The 16,970-nt window shown below is 37.2% G+C and overlaps 1 protein-coding gene across 3 annotated transcripts in view; it reads right to left on the reverse strand.

Annotated features, from left to right (window-relative positions):
- Positions 1-1,174: 1,174 nt before the first annotated feature.
- Positions 1,175-16,970, reverse strand: part of LOC125238784 (spliceosome-associated protein CWC27 homolog) — a 28,095-nt gene continuing 12,299 nt past the window's right edge. Inside the window, exons 7-11 of one of the 3 annotated variants that reach the window (XR_007178471.1) lie at positions 15,178-15,406; positions 12,849-13,046; positions 7,244-7,381; positions 1,576-1,791; positions 1,175-1,258 (exon numbers count right to left, since the gene is read on the reverse strand). Coding sequence is in view for 2 of the 3 variants with exons in the window: in XM_048146220.1 (XP_048002177.1) it covers positions 10,636-11,521; positions 12,849-13,046; positions 15,178-15,406 (1,313 nt within the window). In the remaining variant the exon portion in view is untranslated. Of the gene's footprint in view, positions 1,259-1,442; positions 1,792-7,243; positions 7,382-10,556; positions 11,522-12,848; positions 13,047-15,177; positions 15,407-16,970 lie in introns of those variants that run through there. The other 2 variants (XM_048146221.1, XM_048146220.1) reach the window with 2 other exon arrangements.

Raw genomic sequence — 16,970 nt, forward strand, 5'->3', positions numbered from 1 at the left:
AAGTTAGTACAAAGTCAAGTTTAAACACTTTAAACGGATTTGAAGTTAGGTAACGTCTGGGTTCGTCTTCTTATAATTTTACAAAAACATAATGACAATAATTTAGAACAATACGTAATGAGAATTCGAAATCTTATCCTCGTAAGGCCCACCAATCCCACCATAGTTAGTTTTCCCATTTTGAATTTGAACCTTATTCTATAAATAAATTGGTAAGATTTTCGTTTGTTTCAAAAAACAATGTAACTATGGAAACTCTACTTTATTGAGTTCATGGAAGGTTCAAATTAGATTGCAACGCTATGTACATTGTAATGTACATTGGGCCTTACGAGGATAATGAGAATTCTTGAAAATTTACGAAAATATAATAAAACTATTCAAGACGATACCAAGTTTACTCAGCATGAAGTTTTGCAGTCAAAATACTGGTTATTTTACTTGTGTAAAATCTGAAGAGCTTATATTAAAAGTAACTTCACGTGCGAAGTCTCGACGTAAATAAACAATGGAATTAAAACAGCAATTCTGCTAATTTTTCACACATTCGCTGAAATTACTTGTAAAAAAATACTGTTACTTGGACAAAAGGATTCTCATTCAAAATGTGGCTTTCCACTAGAACCAGTCAACGTGCGGAGTATTCTGTCGTGCAGCTGCAGGTGTCCATAGGCTACGGAAAGTGCTTACTACCAGCCGGATGCTCGCATTGCTCGCATAGCTAAAATGGAGGCATATTTTACTACGAGGGGCCCTTTTTCTGAGGGTGGCATTATGAATTTTTTCCCGTTTTTTCCAAATTTTTTTCCCGCGGCTTCGCTCGAGTTAAATTCGAAAATTGCGCAATCCTTCAAACTTTCACCCCCCCATATTGTAGAGAAGTGGGGGCTTACTAAGGGACAAAAAGAAGCTTAAGTCACTCTCCATCCGTTCAATTATCTGCACTTAGAAAATCACGTCAATTCGTCGCTCCGTTTTGTGTTAAAGACGGATAAACAAACAGACACACACACTTTCCCATTTATAATATTAATATAAGTATGGATTTAACGCTTGTGTCTTTTTTGCTTGTATAGCTCTTGGTACTGCAAAAACCCTTTATTATGCGTGGTCCGACACGCATTTGGCCGGCATTTATAAAGAAAGGAATTAATTAAAATAAAACTATAAACGATTATTTATAAAATATTGTATTTTTCCTAAAGTTACACTAGGTATTTCTTACTTAACACAACACAACTTCAAAGTCTATTTAAACCACAGAACTTAATTTAGATAGAAGAAACAAATTCATATATTTGTATAGTGGCCGAGCGTGTCAAATTTTGTACTGAAGTTGATTCTTGCCTGTAATTTTAAATATGTCTCAGGCTCTTGATTGTTCATAATTTTTGTGTTGTTGCAATTGAATATCACGTAACGAGGCATTTTTTATGTTTTGGTTGACTTCAACTTACAAAAATTGACGCCCGAAAGCTGCAAGCTGCGAGTAAAGACGGACAACTCAGTGGATTTCACTGAGTTCATTTGACACGCTAAGTAGATACGTTTGCTTGATCTATGTCTAATTTAAACATACTTTGACTTTGAAATTTTCTAGGAAGAAGTCACCAAGGGGTCCCAAAAACGTTAAATTAACACTATTTCTTGCTCTTTTTATCAGTGTTCTCTCTCTTCCTCTTATTGAGCGGGTTCCTCGGGTCGTATATGTCGAACCAGTCGTCTCCTTTCGTGGATGCATCTTTCGCTAGAAGGGGCCCTTTTTCTTCGAACCGAAGTTTGTGACCGAGCCTGAAAAAGTATAAAAACAGCAGGTAAGTAGAGGTACCTAATTACCTATAGTAATAAAGTATAATAAAGAGTACTATCGTACATTATGGCCACTCCCGCTCCCCGCTGAAAGTGCCGCCCACCCCCTCTCGGTTACCTCATAGTTACTGCCTGTCAAAAACGCGAACAGTCGACCTGTCATATCTCACTCATACGAGCATGGTACGCGTTCACCTACACGAGCTTAGACTGTGTGCTAGGAACGCGCCTCTTTCATATATTTGATCGCCAGTGTCCGAGGTGTGACGAAAATAAAGTAGCAGGTAAGTAATAGTATACTTATTGTGTAGGTACAGTAAACTAGAATATCAGAATGAGTACCTATATATTGAAAGTCGAAGCAGAATTTTCAATATCCTTACTCCCCGAATTACTCTCCACAATGTTTTTCATCGCACTTGCGATATGACAAAATATAAATAAAAGTTAAATACGCTAGAAATTTCATAACTCCCTTAGATAACGATTTTTCTATAACTCCCGTTTCGCCTGCGTGAAATTTCACATTTACTGTGGGAGTGTGATGAAAATATATTTTACTAGCTTTTTCCCGCGGCTTCGCTCGCGTTAGAAAGAGACAAAAAGTAGCGTATGTCACTCTCCATCCCTTCAACTATCTCCGCTTAAAAAATCACGTCAATTCGTCGCTCCGTTTTGCCGTTAAAGACGGACAAAAAAACAAACACACACACTTTCCCATTTATAATATTCAGGGAGCGTACTTTTCATGCCGATGACATTAATCTGACGTCACGCTCCGTATAGGGTGATCCCAAATAGTTTTATTGTAAACTAGCTTTTACCCGCGGCTTCGCCCGCGTAATAAAAGTATTCTTATTGAAACGTTTACAAAAAAATAAGATTTTCATTTGGATCCGTAGGTTTCTTTGTAGGTACATCTGTCCGCGATTATTTCGATTAAGGTAAAGCGGGGCAATTCTCGACTGGGGGGCCATTGTAACTGATCTATTTGCTGTACGGTCAGCCAAGAACCTTACACTGCTTTTTGGCTGACTGTACCTTACACATATTACTATTGTTTTAAAAGAAATTCTTGCAATGATTGTAGAATTGTTACACAGCGACCACAGCGTAGGTAGTAGGTACGAATATGTATGTATTTTACCTATATAAATATTTATACTGGGGAAACTTCATACAACCCACATAGCCAGTATCTCGACGCTATGGTCGGTAGGGTAAAAAGTACTTCCTTGCATTATCGCTTACAATTTTTTCCATTTTGCTTATACTTATTGCAAAAAAGGAAGCCGTTCTGATCTGAACAACTACAGACCTATATCTCTTTTATCAGTAGTATCAAAAATATTTGAGAAGTGTATAGCTACAAGACTGGAGAAGCATTTCGAGAAATACAACCTGTTTACTTCATGTCAGTACGGCTTCAGGAAAGGGAAGAACACTACTGATGCTGTCATAAACTTAGTTACTGAGGTGATGTCCAGCCTGAACTCAGGACAGCACTGTGGTGGAGTGTTCTGTGATCTGACAAAAGCTTTCGACTGCGTCAATCACAGAATACTTCTTAGCAAGCTGGAGTATTACGGAGTTCGTGGAACAGCCCTTAGTCTCTTTGAGTCTTATCTGTCTGATCGTACACAGTATGTTGAAATTTCGTATGGAGATATCGGCATTAAGTATAGATCTGATGAAGGTATAATTAAGTATGGGGTGCCACAGGGCTCAGTACTTGGGCCCCTATTATTTCTTATATTTATAAACGACTTGCCAGCGAATCTTACTCACGGCTCACCTTACTTATACGCCGATGATACTAGCATTATACTAAATGCGAAAACCACTCACGAGTTTTGTACGCAAATTGAAAGATGTTGGAAGGAACTCGAAAGTTGGTTTACAAGCAACGGATTAAAAATAAATTGTGGAAAAAGTTTTTACACTATCTTTCGCCGGAGCTCTAGGAGTACTGATCTAAGCTGTAATCTACCTATAGAAAAATCTGACTGTATTCGATTTTTGGGAGTAGATTTAGATCCATACTTAAGGTGGCATAACCAGTTAGAGACGGTATGCAAAAGGTTGGCTAGTGCGTGTTACTCGTTGAAAAGTATTTCCAAAATTGCAGACACCAAAATTTTGAAAACTGTGTACTTCTCATATTTTGAAAGTATTATTAGGTACTGTGTCGAAGTATGGGGCAACGGCACTAATATAAATTCGGTATTACTCTTACAAAAAAAGGCGTTAAGACTAATTACTAGATCAACAAGCATACCAATTACTCATAGAGATATGTTCAAAGATCTTAAAATCATGACGATCACCTCAATGTACTTGTATCGCATATGTATATATGTATATTTAAATAGAAATAAATATCCCACTTCAGGTGAAAGTCATAATTTCAACTTGAGGAACAACAATAGACTAGCCCGAACCAAATCTAGCTTTGTCCACTTTGATCGCAGTTTTAATAACATGACAATCAAAATTTTTAATAAACTAAGTAATGACATCAAAGACTGCACAAATTTCAGAATATTTAATAGAAAATTAAAGGATTATTTTACTAATAGGCCATACTACTCAATTAATGAATATTTTGCTAATGCTCTTAATTAATCTTTATTGACTTTTTTTTTTTCTGTAATTATTTAGTTGTAACTTGTAACATGACATTATATGTAATAATTTCATTATTTTAATGGACAACTTCATGATCTTGTACATCAGCATAGAATAAGTAATCCTAGCATGTAAGTACTTAGAGTATGATTTGTAACTATATTTGCATGTATTTATACTTGTAATGGCAAATAAATCATCTGAATCTGAATCTGAATCTGAATCTGAATGTAAACATATAAAAGGCAAGCAAACAACGATCTTCTTACAGCACATTGAATATAATAGTTATCACGGATGCAGGATACTCGCTGATGCCTACTAATCCCTTCCCGCTGAGCCACCTGCATTTTACACTGCCTAGATAGCGATTGCCGACCGGAATAATTTCCGACCCCAATCCCTATTCTTATCCCCGTCCCTATCTGTATCCTTGTCCCCGTCCCCATCCCCGTCCCGTCCCTGTCCCTCCCCTATCCCTATCCCCGTCCCCGTCCCCTATTTTTATCCCGATTCCTATCCCTATCCCTATCCCTATCCCCGTCCCCGTCCCCGTCCCTGTCCCTGTCCCTGTCCTTGCCCCTGTCAAATTATCATGCTAGGAGGTGAACTTTGAAAAATCCTTCCTATAAGGAACTTCCGTGTCAATTTGAAATCGTGAACCAGAAGTATAGATAAAAACTAAACCTACACTTATGGCTATTTTGAATATTTTAACCCCATTGCACAACAACAGGGGAGAAAATATCTTTTCCACCTCATTAGATTTTAAAATCGTTGTATTTATCGTGATCAGCGACCCGATAAACCATAAAAACGATACCCATATTGTGTTTTTGACTTTACCTCCTTTAGGGGTCAAATTTTCAAAAAACCTGAAACATGTATTTAGTCATATGTCTTTAGGAATCCTCCTGTGAAGTTGTCCCTGTCCCTGTCCCTGTCCCTGTCTCTGTCCCTGTCCCTGTCCCTGTCCCTGTCCCTGTCCCTGTCCCTGTCAAATTATCATGCTAGGAGGTGAACTTTGAAAAATCCTTTCTTAGTGCTCCTCTTATGGCTATGTTGGATATTTTAACCCTATTGCACTACAACAGGGGGTAAAATTTCTTTTCCACCTCATTAGATTTTAAAATCGTTGTATTTATCGTGCTCAGCGACCCGATAAACCATAAAAACGATACCCATATTGTGTTTTTGGCTTTACCCCCCTTGCACCCCTTTAGGGGTCAAATTTTCAAAAAACCTGAAACATGTATTTAGTCATATGTCTTTAGGAATCCTCCTGTGAAGTTTAGTATAAAATAGTCAAACTAATCTTGTTTCCCCATACAAACTTTGAACCCCCATTTGAGGCCCTTAGGAGGCGAATTTAAAAAAAATCCTTTCTTAGTGCTCCTCTACACTATATAAGGAACCTACGTGCCAAATTTGACATCTCTAGGACCAGCGGTTTCGGCTGTGCGTTTATATGTCAGTCAGTCAGTCAATATCTTCTTTTATATATATTTTTGATATTTAAACCCCATTGCACCACAACAGGGGAGAAGGTATTTCACTTCCGCCTCGTTAGATTTTAAAAACGTTGTATTTATCGTGATCAGCGACCCGATAAACCATAAAAACGATACCCATATTAATTTTTTGACTTTATCACCCCCTTTTCACCCTTTTAGGGGTTAAATTTTCAAAAAACCTGAAACACGTATTCAGTAATATGTCTTAAGGAATCTTCCTGTGAAGTTTCGAATAAAATAGTCAAACTAATCTTGTTTCCCCATACAAACTTTGAACGCCCATTTGACCCCTTAGGAGGTGAATTTTGGAAAATCCTTTCTTAGTGCTCCTCTACACTACATAAGGAACCTACGTGCCAAATTTGAAATCTCTAGGACCAGCGGTTTCGGCTGTGCGTTGATATGTCAGTCAGTCAGTCAATATCTTCTTTTATATATATTTTTGATATTTAAACCCCATTGCACCACAACAGGGGAGAAGGTATTTCACTTCCGCCTCGTTAGATTTTAAAAACGTTGTATTTATCGTGATCAGCGACCCGATAAACCATAAAAACGATACCCATATTGATTTTTTGACTTTATCACCCCCTTTTCACCCTTTTAGGGGTTAAATTTTCAAAAAACCTGAAACACGTATTCAGTCATATGTCTTAAGGAATCTTCCTGTGAAGTTTCGAATAAAATAGTCAAACTAATCTTGTTTCCCCATACAAACTTTGAACCCCCATTTGACCCCCTTAGGAGGTGAATTTTGGAAAATCCTTTCTTAGTGCTCCTCTACACTACATAAGGAACCTACGTGCCAAATTTGAAATCTCTAGGACCAGCGGTTTCGGCTGTGCGTTGATATGTCAGTCAGTCAGCTTCTTCTTTTATATATTTAGATTATTAATCATTAGTCGTCAATCATTTTAATCGTGTACAAATTACTTCAAATACAGTAGTCCATTTACATGTGGCATAAATAATACCTACTCGAAATGTGAAACGTGAATAAAATTATTTGATTTGTTTTTATACATACATTTAATTAAATAGTATTGTTAACAACACATTACAATAAATACGTAGAAAAGATAATTCCTCTCTAACGTAAGGCACACCATCCTTCTTGCATTCATTACCATGCAAAGAAATTCATAACTTAAAATGATTAATGACTAATGATTAACTATTTACAATAAAACAATTTGTGATCACCCTATATGGAGTGTGACGTCAAATTGATGTCATCGGCACGAAAAGTACGCTCCCTGATAATATTAGTATGGATTTTCGAAATAACTTACCAGTCGTCACTATTAAGGTTGTCATCCTCGGCTCCTTCCGTACTCGCCGTCGGCTCGGCCTCCGAAGTGGAAGCCTTTTCTTTTATAGCGTGCAGTTTGTTCTTGAACTTAGCGAGTAGCTCTAACGTGAAGCTTTCTCTGTAACAATGTACCTACTTGATAACATGAAACTTAAGAAAATAATACACGTAACACGATTTTTAGGGTTCCGTAGTCAACTAGGAACCCTTATAGTTTCGCCATGTCTGTCTGTCCGTCCGTCCGTCCGTCCGTCCGTCCGTCCGTCCGTCCGTCCGTCCGCGGATAATCTCAGTAACCGTAAGCACTAGAAAGCTGAAATTTAGTACCAATATGTATATCAATCACGCCAACAAAGTGCAAAAATAAAAAATGGAAATAAAAATGTTTTATTAGGGTACCCCCCCTACATGTAAAGTGGGGGCTGATTTTTTTTTCCCCAACGTGTGGTATATTGTTGGATAGGTATTTAAAAATGAATAAGGGTTTACTAAGATCGTTTTTTGATAATATTAATATTTTAGGAAATAATCGCTCCTAAAGGAAAAAAAAGTGAGTCCCCCCCCCCTCTAACTTTTGAACCATATGTTTAAAAAATATGAAAAAAATCGCAAGAGTAGAACTTTATAAAGACTTTCTAGGAAAATTATTTTGAACTAGGTTCAGTAGTTTTTGAGAAAAATACGGAAAACTACGGAACCCTACACTGAGCGTGGCCCGACACGCTCTTGGCCGGTTTTATTTCATTAAAATTGTAAACTGGACTTAATCGTCAAAATAAGATATCATAATATTGAAGAAAAAACGACGAGCACCACTAGTGGTGAAGGCCGGATTCGAACCGGCGTCTTTAGCAATCCGGGCTAACGCCATGAACCCCTAGGCCACCTCGCCACAGCGGAAGCCGTCGGAATTTCTCTTCTATATGTCATCTTTGTAAGACTAGGCGTCTTTGACCAACTCTAAGGGCAAGCTCTTATACGAAACCTTTACAGGTTTACGATATAGCTAGAGAGACTGGTGCTGCCATCTATACGCAACTATGGGAACAAATCAAATTATTTTTAACAAATATTTTGATTTGTGTTTTTTAAGTAGTCACACTACTATATATAAATTAAAAATCGAAATAAGATGAGCACCACTAGTGGTGGTGGTGGACTTAATCGCTTAAGTTTTTAAACTGACCTCCGACGTTTCGAGGACGTCCTTGCCTTCGTGGTATACGAGCAGCCTGGCTAAAGTTAGACTTAGTCCTGATCATTCTGAGTATCTTGATTCTAGTTTATAAGATTTACAAACTAACAAATCTCCGGTTGTCTTCAACATATACTAATTCCGAGAATGGTACATATAGGAATAGGCTACTTGATCCTTTTTGAAAGTCTATTTTATATTATTTATTACGGTCCAATTAACCGAAAAAAAATACTACTGTTCGAAATTCCACCTATAATTCTACCTACCTAACCATATATATTTAAAAGATAGGTTTCCCCTCCCCTCGCGCCTCGCTCCACCCGCGCGGCCCTCTAATTAGTTGTTGACACCTATGACAGACTGTTATAAGACATGTGCGAAAACGGTTGTGCTTCCGTGGTGAATTGTGGACCCCAGCCAATCCTGCCTGCAGTTCCTGACTCCCGGAGAGAAGGTTAGTGCATGTCTTTGACCACCTGACAGATTTTGGTATTTCTATTTTGCCCCCTTTTGTCCGTTCATAAGCATATTTTATTACGACTTGAAAACCACAAAAAAACATTTATAAAGTTTACTTTAACTTAATTAGCCAAAAACATCATTAGCCATGTTAATCTATAGATTGTCTGCGCATGACGTAAATCGATTTGAGCACAAAATTTTCTGACATTTAAGTTATGAGGCATACAGTTCATCGTATCAGTGATTGACTCGACATGTAGTTATGTTAGGTTCTATGACGTCACTACACGTCTGACAGCGTTTTCGGTGGCCAAAGTTAAAATAAATATTACACACATTTTTAATCGAAAATACATTCAGCTTTATTTCTTTTTGACATAAGAAACCAATATTTTATAGATTTTGGGTATTAAAAGTGTATCATGACTACGTATTTTCGATTAAAAATGTGTGTCATATTTTATTTATTTTGGTCACCGAAAACGCTCTCAGCGATGTAGTGACGTCATAGAATACAAACCTAACCTCATGTCGAAGCAATCACTGGCATAACATGTATGCCTCATACTTAACATACATACATACATACAATCACGCCTGTTTCCCAGAGGGGTAGGCAGAGATCACGGATTTCCATTTACTACGATCCTGACAAACCACTTTCGCTTCACACACTTTCATAACGTTTCTTATACACGCTCGTCGGTTTCGAGTACTTAAATGTCAGAAAATGTTGTTTTCGAGTCGAATGACGTCATGCACAGATAATTTCTATAGATTAATTTTGATGATTAGGAGCATTGGTGCAATGCTATGCAGCATATAAAGCACACACCTAGCGTCGTGGTAGGATTACTAGTGTTAGCTTTTATATTTTCTGTATTTCTCTGTTCCGTCTTTATTCTGTATAGAACCTGGGTTTGATATTGTAACACCTTAATCATAATCTCATTGGCTATAAAATTGTATGATTGATCAAGCATACCAACTTAATAATGATAGTTCGTGTAAAGCCGCCATTTTGACGGGAAAGACATATCTGTGGTTAAGTTCTTTTTCTCTCTCTGTCATAATTATCGCAAGCGAGGAAGATTTGTTGCAAACCCTTTTCGTTTTTATAATAAAAACCTGTGAGAAGACCATTGAGTTTGTATTGTGAACAACACCTGAGATCCCCAGTACGAGGCCCAAGAGGTGGGCTTAAACTAGTACTTATTCAAATGCAAATGATAAAAAATACCAAATGCAATTAGCTCTTGCAGCTATTATAGGTAGTGAATAAAAAAAATATTAAATATGTTTAGTGCATTTTATTAAGATTTCATAAAAGATTATTAATTAATTTAATACATTTACTAATAATGGTTTTAAAACTAGCTATGTAACTAAAAATAATATTGAGTGCATAATATGTAATTAGGCACTTTGATATTTTCATACACTTTTACATACATACATACACATACATACAATCACGCCTGTATCCCATAAAGGGGTAGGCAGAACACATGAAACTACTAAAACTTCAGTGCCACTCTTGGCAAATAAGGGGTTGAAAGAAAACGAAATTGTGACATTGCAGTGACAGGTTGCCAGCCTCTCGCCTACGCCACAATTTAACCCATATCCCATAGTCGCCTTCTACGACACCCAAGGGAAGAAAGACACACTTTTTTTTTCATACACTTTTAGACTATAAATAAATATTATTTTTATCGAAACTCATTCAAACACTCATCTAAATCATCAGAATCATTAATGACAGCCTCATCCCAGGGACCATAAATATTATCCTTATGCTTCTGCCATTTAACAAACATCACAGGACAATACACTGTCAAAATACATAACAATATCACATAATAATACAACAGAGTCACTGAAACTAAATACAAACTAAAAACAGTTAAAAACACTGTGAAAACACATAAAGGTAAGAACAATTTAGTTCTAAGTAACACTTTAAAAAGTTGCGGACTTAAAACGAAGAAAATGACAGATACTGTCAAAAGAACGAACGCGTCAAACGGCGTCGATAGTCTTGAAGCTAAACATACAGAACCAAAAATGGCGGCATTTATAGATAGAGACTTTGACACTAGTGCTATAGGTACTTCGTAGTCAAAAAATATCATATGAACTAGCATCATGATTACAGCCCAAGCGTATATTGTGTCTGTACTGACAGTATCTGTCAAAGTATGTAATATAGGTGACACTAAATATCCTATAACTAAGTATACTAAGACAGTTTTAAGATTACTAAGTAACTCGCTACCTTCAATGAATAGATATAAGATATAACTACATATAGTAAAAGTTATAGCTAAATATATAACTGTGTATGTATGCGTCCAGTTGTTATACATATAGGTAAATAAAACGGAGTAAAGCACGCATATAGACAGTCTTAATACAACTCTAAAAGAACCTTCTATAGCTTCCTTTATAGTCACTTTTTCTACATGTACATTTTTCCTTAGTTCTTCAAGAAATTTGGAATCCGTATAGTTGTCAGGATAATCTCGATTTTCGTATAAATTCTTCACCCACGGTTTTTTTTTGAACGGTTTTCTTGATACTTTTGTACGACGGCTTCTGAAAAGACGATGTTGCTTCATTCTTCTTGATACTTTCACGGACACACACAAATTTAAACCGAACATACATACACCGTATTTTATTGAATTCCGTTAACTTTAAGGGAAGGTACTTTAGATGAATTACAAGAAATGTCTCTAAGAAACTTGTGTTTTAACTCTTACTGTTATTCGAAAAATTAATAAATGGCTCAATTAGTGTAGTACGCCATTTATAACTTCTTAGTATTATTTATTGTGACATGTGACGTCAATTACTTGACACTAACTTGAATGTTGTTCTTAAGGGTCTCTCAGACCGATTAATTAATTTATTATGTATGAAAACGATGGAATTTCTGTTTTTTCTAATTATCAAAAAGCGGTATACAAGGTGATTCCTGGTAATGGACCTAACGACGTGTCGAATTTAACGGAAAACAAAAACAACACAGTGTATATTCACGAAAACGACTGTGAATCCGAATCGTTATATCATCAGTATAGAGACATCACCTTCGTGCCTTGAAACCCTCGTTACGTTCAAGATTCCATTTTTCGAACCACTCGGTACGCTCGTGGTTCAGTATTGGAATCTTTCACTTGCTCGGGTATCAATATTAGAAGGAGGGGTTAAACATCAACTCTACCCCCTTGTAAAACGAATAACTATACTTTGTGACATCGTCTGGTGGAGCGGTAAGAGCGTGCGCACAGATGTCATATATACCATAGATCAACAAACGTATCTACTTAGCGTGTCAAATGAACTCAGTGAAATCCACTGAGTTGTCCGTCTTTACTCGCAGCTTGCAGCTTTCGGGCGTCAATTTTTGTAAGTTGAAGTCAACCAAAACATAAAAAATGCCTCGTTACGTGATATTCAATTGCAACAACACAAAAATTATGAACAATCAAGAGCCTGAGACATATTTAAAATTACAGGCAAGAATCAACTTCAGTACAAAATTTGACACGCTCGGCCCCTATACAAATAGATGAACTTGTTTCTTCTATCTAAATATAGTTCTGTGAGCGTGCGACTTTCGATCCGGAGGTCGCGGGTTCAAACCCCGGCTCATACCAATGAGTTTTTCGGAAATCATGTGCGAAATGTCATTTCATATTTGCCAGTCGCTTTTCGGTGAAGGAAAACATCGCGAGGAAACCTGACTAATCCCAATAAGGCCTAGTTACCCTTCGGGTTGGAAGGTCAGATGGCAGTCGCTTTCGTAAAACTAATGCTTACGCCAAATCTTGGGATTAGTTGTCAAGCGGACCTCATGCTTCCATGAACCGTGGCAAATGCCGGGATAACGCAAGGAGGAAGTAAGTTAACTATTTACCTGGCAGCCCCTTTCTTCGGTAATTTCTCCTTCATCTTCTTATATTTCTCCTGTTCTTCCACATAATCCTTGTACATCTCGTTGTCTTCTTTAATTTTCTTTTTATCTTCTTTCTCTACTTCTTTTTCCTCCTGTTTGTCTTCTTTGGGCGCGTTCATCTCTTTTTTGAGTTGCTTTATTTCGTTTCTTATTCTGTCTCTGTAACAAACAATGTTTGGTGTTTATATTCTAAATTGTTGGATAATATATTGTACTATACTACCTATGCATAGTATACTAAATATGGACTAACTATAAACATAATTATAATACTACTGAATAAGGAATGACATATGTAATCCATACTAATAAGCAAAAAGCATCAGCTAAATGATTACATTACATCTCCTTTAAATGTATACAATAAATAGATAGGATCCTTCATTTGGTTAATGTCAAACTAGTGTAAGTTATTTTAGAATTAGCAGTTATAGCGCACAAACTACTTATACTGGTTTGTAATTCATTGTTTAATTTCATTGTTTAGTACTATTTCTTTTCTACTTTTTTTTTACATCCTTATGTTACATTTATGTAATGTAAACTTAAAGATACCTAATCGCATGTTTGTCTCTCAGAGCAAAATTGTATGTACTAACTTTCAGTGGAAACTGTTTTGGCTAATGTGTTAACATATCGTTGTAAACTATAAGAAATTATGTATGCTGTTTGTTTCCCTAATCAATAAAATAAAAAAAAATAAAAAATAATGTCCCAGATTTGTAAGAACCTCTTTTTGACACATGACAGCGTCCACAATACGTAAACTAGCGCAACCTATAATGAGATTTTAAATAAAATCCTGTAATAATATTTAAAAAAATCAAGTGCTTAAAAACAATATTTCGCTTACTTTAAACATAATCTAGCACATGTTACATTTTTGCGGATCTTCGTTAGTGAGTATTTTACGATATTAATTTATCACGCAGGATTTACTTATTATGACATTTATCATTCATTTTTATTTTTACACTAGTGCTGTGGCAGTCTGTCATTTCGATTCAAATGACATTTCAGTAAGTTGATAGAAATCCTATATTTGTTTAAGCGCCTCCTTGCACATAGGGCCTAATCGATTCAACCAATTCAAAATTAATCGTTAGATTTGGCAAACGATACTTGTTAGCCACATCGCAACATACTTCAAAACAAATGTGTCAAAAATGTGACTTTACAAATCCAGGACAATAATATTATAAATGGGAAAGTGTGTGTCTGTTTGTTTGTCCGTCCTTCACGGCAAAACGGAGCGACGAATTGTCGTAATTTTTTAAGTGGAGATAATTGAAGGGATGGAGAGTGACATAGGCTACTTTTTGTCTCTTTCTAACGCGAGCGAAGCCGCGGGCAAAAGCTAGTATGAATTATATTATTAACAAATTAATATGAATATAATAATAAATAAAAAATAAATAAAATAAATATTGGGGACACCTTACACAGATCAACTTAGCCCCAAACTAAACAAAGCTTGTACGATGGGTGCTAAGCGATGATATACATACTTAAATAGATAAATACATACTTATAATACATAGAAAACATCCATGACTCAGGAACAAATATCTGTGCTCATCACACAAATAAATGCCCTTACCGGGATTCGAACCCAGGACCGCGGCTTAGCAGGCAGGGTCACTACCATCTGAGCCAGACCGGTTGTCAAATATGAATAATTCACGCTATTTGACGCGTGATTGTCGCTAGATGTCACTTAACTATGCCTATACAAATAACTCGCATAAAATTTAATGATGTATGGAATTACAACTCTTCCCTAACTTTTTTTTTATACTACGTCGGTGGCAAACAAGTATACGGCCCGCCTGATGTAAAGCGGTCACCGTAACCTATGGACGCCTGCAACTCAAACAGTGTCACATGTGCGTTGCCACCCCATTAGAAACTTGTACACTCCCTTTTGCTGTGTTAAGTACATAGCAAAAAGGAGTGTACAAGTTCCAAGGAGGGTTCGGGTTGCCGACGACTCAAAGGACAATAGACGGAACAAGTTAGTTCCGTGAGTCCTCCCGTCATCAGCACCTCACCCTCGTTGAGCTCTGGCAGCCTTACTCACCGGCAGGAACACAACACTATGAGTAGGGTCTAGTGCTATTTGGCTGCGGTCTCCTGTAAGGCGGAGGTACTACCCCAGTCGGGCTCTGATCTAGATTCGAGCGAGACGATATCCGCTGTGCTGTGCCCTACCACACAAAGCGGAATTTCATTCGCTATGCCCTACCTCCTACTAAAACTTACTTACTTATTCCTTTATGATTAAACTTACCTTTCCTTCCTCCTCTCCTTATCTCTGTCCATCCCAATATAATACTCTTCTTCATCACTCTGACTCTTCCTTCTTTTTCCTTCTGGGCTTTCACTCTTTCTCTCTGGACTTTTCCTCTTAAGTTTATGTCTTATACTCGAGACTGCGGCTGCTGTTTCCTCTTCTTTTTCGTTTAGTTCCTCTTGAGTTGGAGGTTTTTCGCTTTGATTTCGTTCTTCTAGTTCTAATTCTGTAAAAAAATGTCAGAAATGTAATTAATTTACTGAAATAATCATTCAATTATAGTAGGGGAAATCTCTCTGTGAAGACCTTCCTTCGATTTCGAATTAATGTAGATTGGGGGTATATATTAAAAAAATAAAAATCGGGATGCGAGAAAAAAAAGGACATTTTTGTTACATTTTCCTTATATCAATCGATTCCATTTCTATCCACGATCAAAAGCTTGTATGGGATCAAGAGAAAATTCAGGCTAGAAAAGCCACAAAATCAAGAAAAGCATTGTACACACTTTTACTAAATATCACGTGAGATTTTTATTTTATTTTTATTTATTTTATTTATTTACAAAACATGTTAACAGCATAACAGTCGAAACTAAATCACTGCTAACTACATAGAATAAAACATACAACACAGCAACAGTAAATAACAACAAAAGATATCTAAACACAATTTATCTTACCTACATTTTAACTGTAGTAGGCCTTGCATCAATCCTCTCACAGAACTTCAGACACTCATCACGCACAACAACCTGTCTGCTTGCAAATAAGTCGCACTGAGGGGCTGATGCGAGGAACGCATTCAGGAGGACCAAGGAACGCACCAGAGGGGAATTCCTGCGCGCTACAGTACGTGAAGCCGGGACTGCCAGTAGGCAACGGTCCCGAGGTCTGAAATCAATTCTGGTCTTTGAGGGGACGTACAGACGCACCATTTGCTCCACCAGTTCGGGGCAGTCCGACTCCCCACGCAGGACGCTACAGGCAGTAGTGAGAAGTGCATGATTACGTCTTACCTCCAGAGAGAGAGAGCCCAGCACACCCAGCAAGAATTTGGTGGGATATAAAAACGGGTAGTACCCATACATTTTTTTATAAAGGGATCGTAAGAACACTTTTTGCACTCTCTCTAGAAGTAAGACGTAAGATGCTTCGTAAGGGTTCCAAACGACGAAGGCCGACTCGACTTTGCTTCTCACTAGTGAATTGTAAAGGATCTTTAATGTATCGGGGTCATTAAAATCCCTAGAATTCCTAATAATAAACCCCAACCTCTTATAACAGTCGCGCACCAATGAGGTAATGTGATCATGAAAGTTGAGGCTGGAGTCTAAGATTAGGCCTAAATCTCGTATGGAATTGACACGAGTAATAGTCTCAGAATCCAGAAAATATTCACAGACAAGGGGATTACGAGCTCGGCTAAATGTAAGGACTGCACATTTTGATGAATTAAAAGTCAGCCTATTTTTTACACTCCATAAGTGAACTCGGTCTACGTCATCCTGGAGAGATAAACAGTCAGAGATGTTTTGCACGCCGTAAATAATTTTGAGGTCGTCAGCGTAAAGCAAACTTCTCGCAGACCTAAGAACAGATGGTAAATCGTTGACCATAATTCCAAAAAGCAATGGCCCAAGAATCGATCCCTGACTGACGCCAGATAGAGTCTGATAGGTCTTTGATACAAAGCATGAGATGGCGCTGTACCGCGAGCGACGATTTCTACATCGCGCTAACGAAAGTTTTATTGAGAAAGTATATAAGGATTTGGAATTGTTTCTTACT

Source organism: Leguminivora glycinivorella, chromosome 24 (genome assembly GCF_023078275.1).
Source record: "Leguminivora glycinivorella isolate SPB_JAAS2020 chromosome 24, LegGlyc_1.1, whole genome shotgun sequence".
NCBI lineage: Eukaryota > Metazoa > Arthropoda > Insecta > Lepidoptera > Tortricidae > Leguminivora > Leguminivora glycinivorella.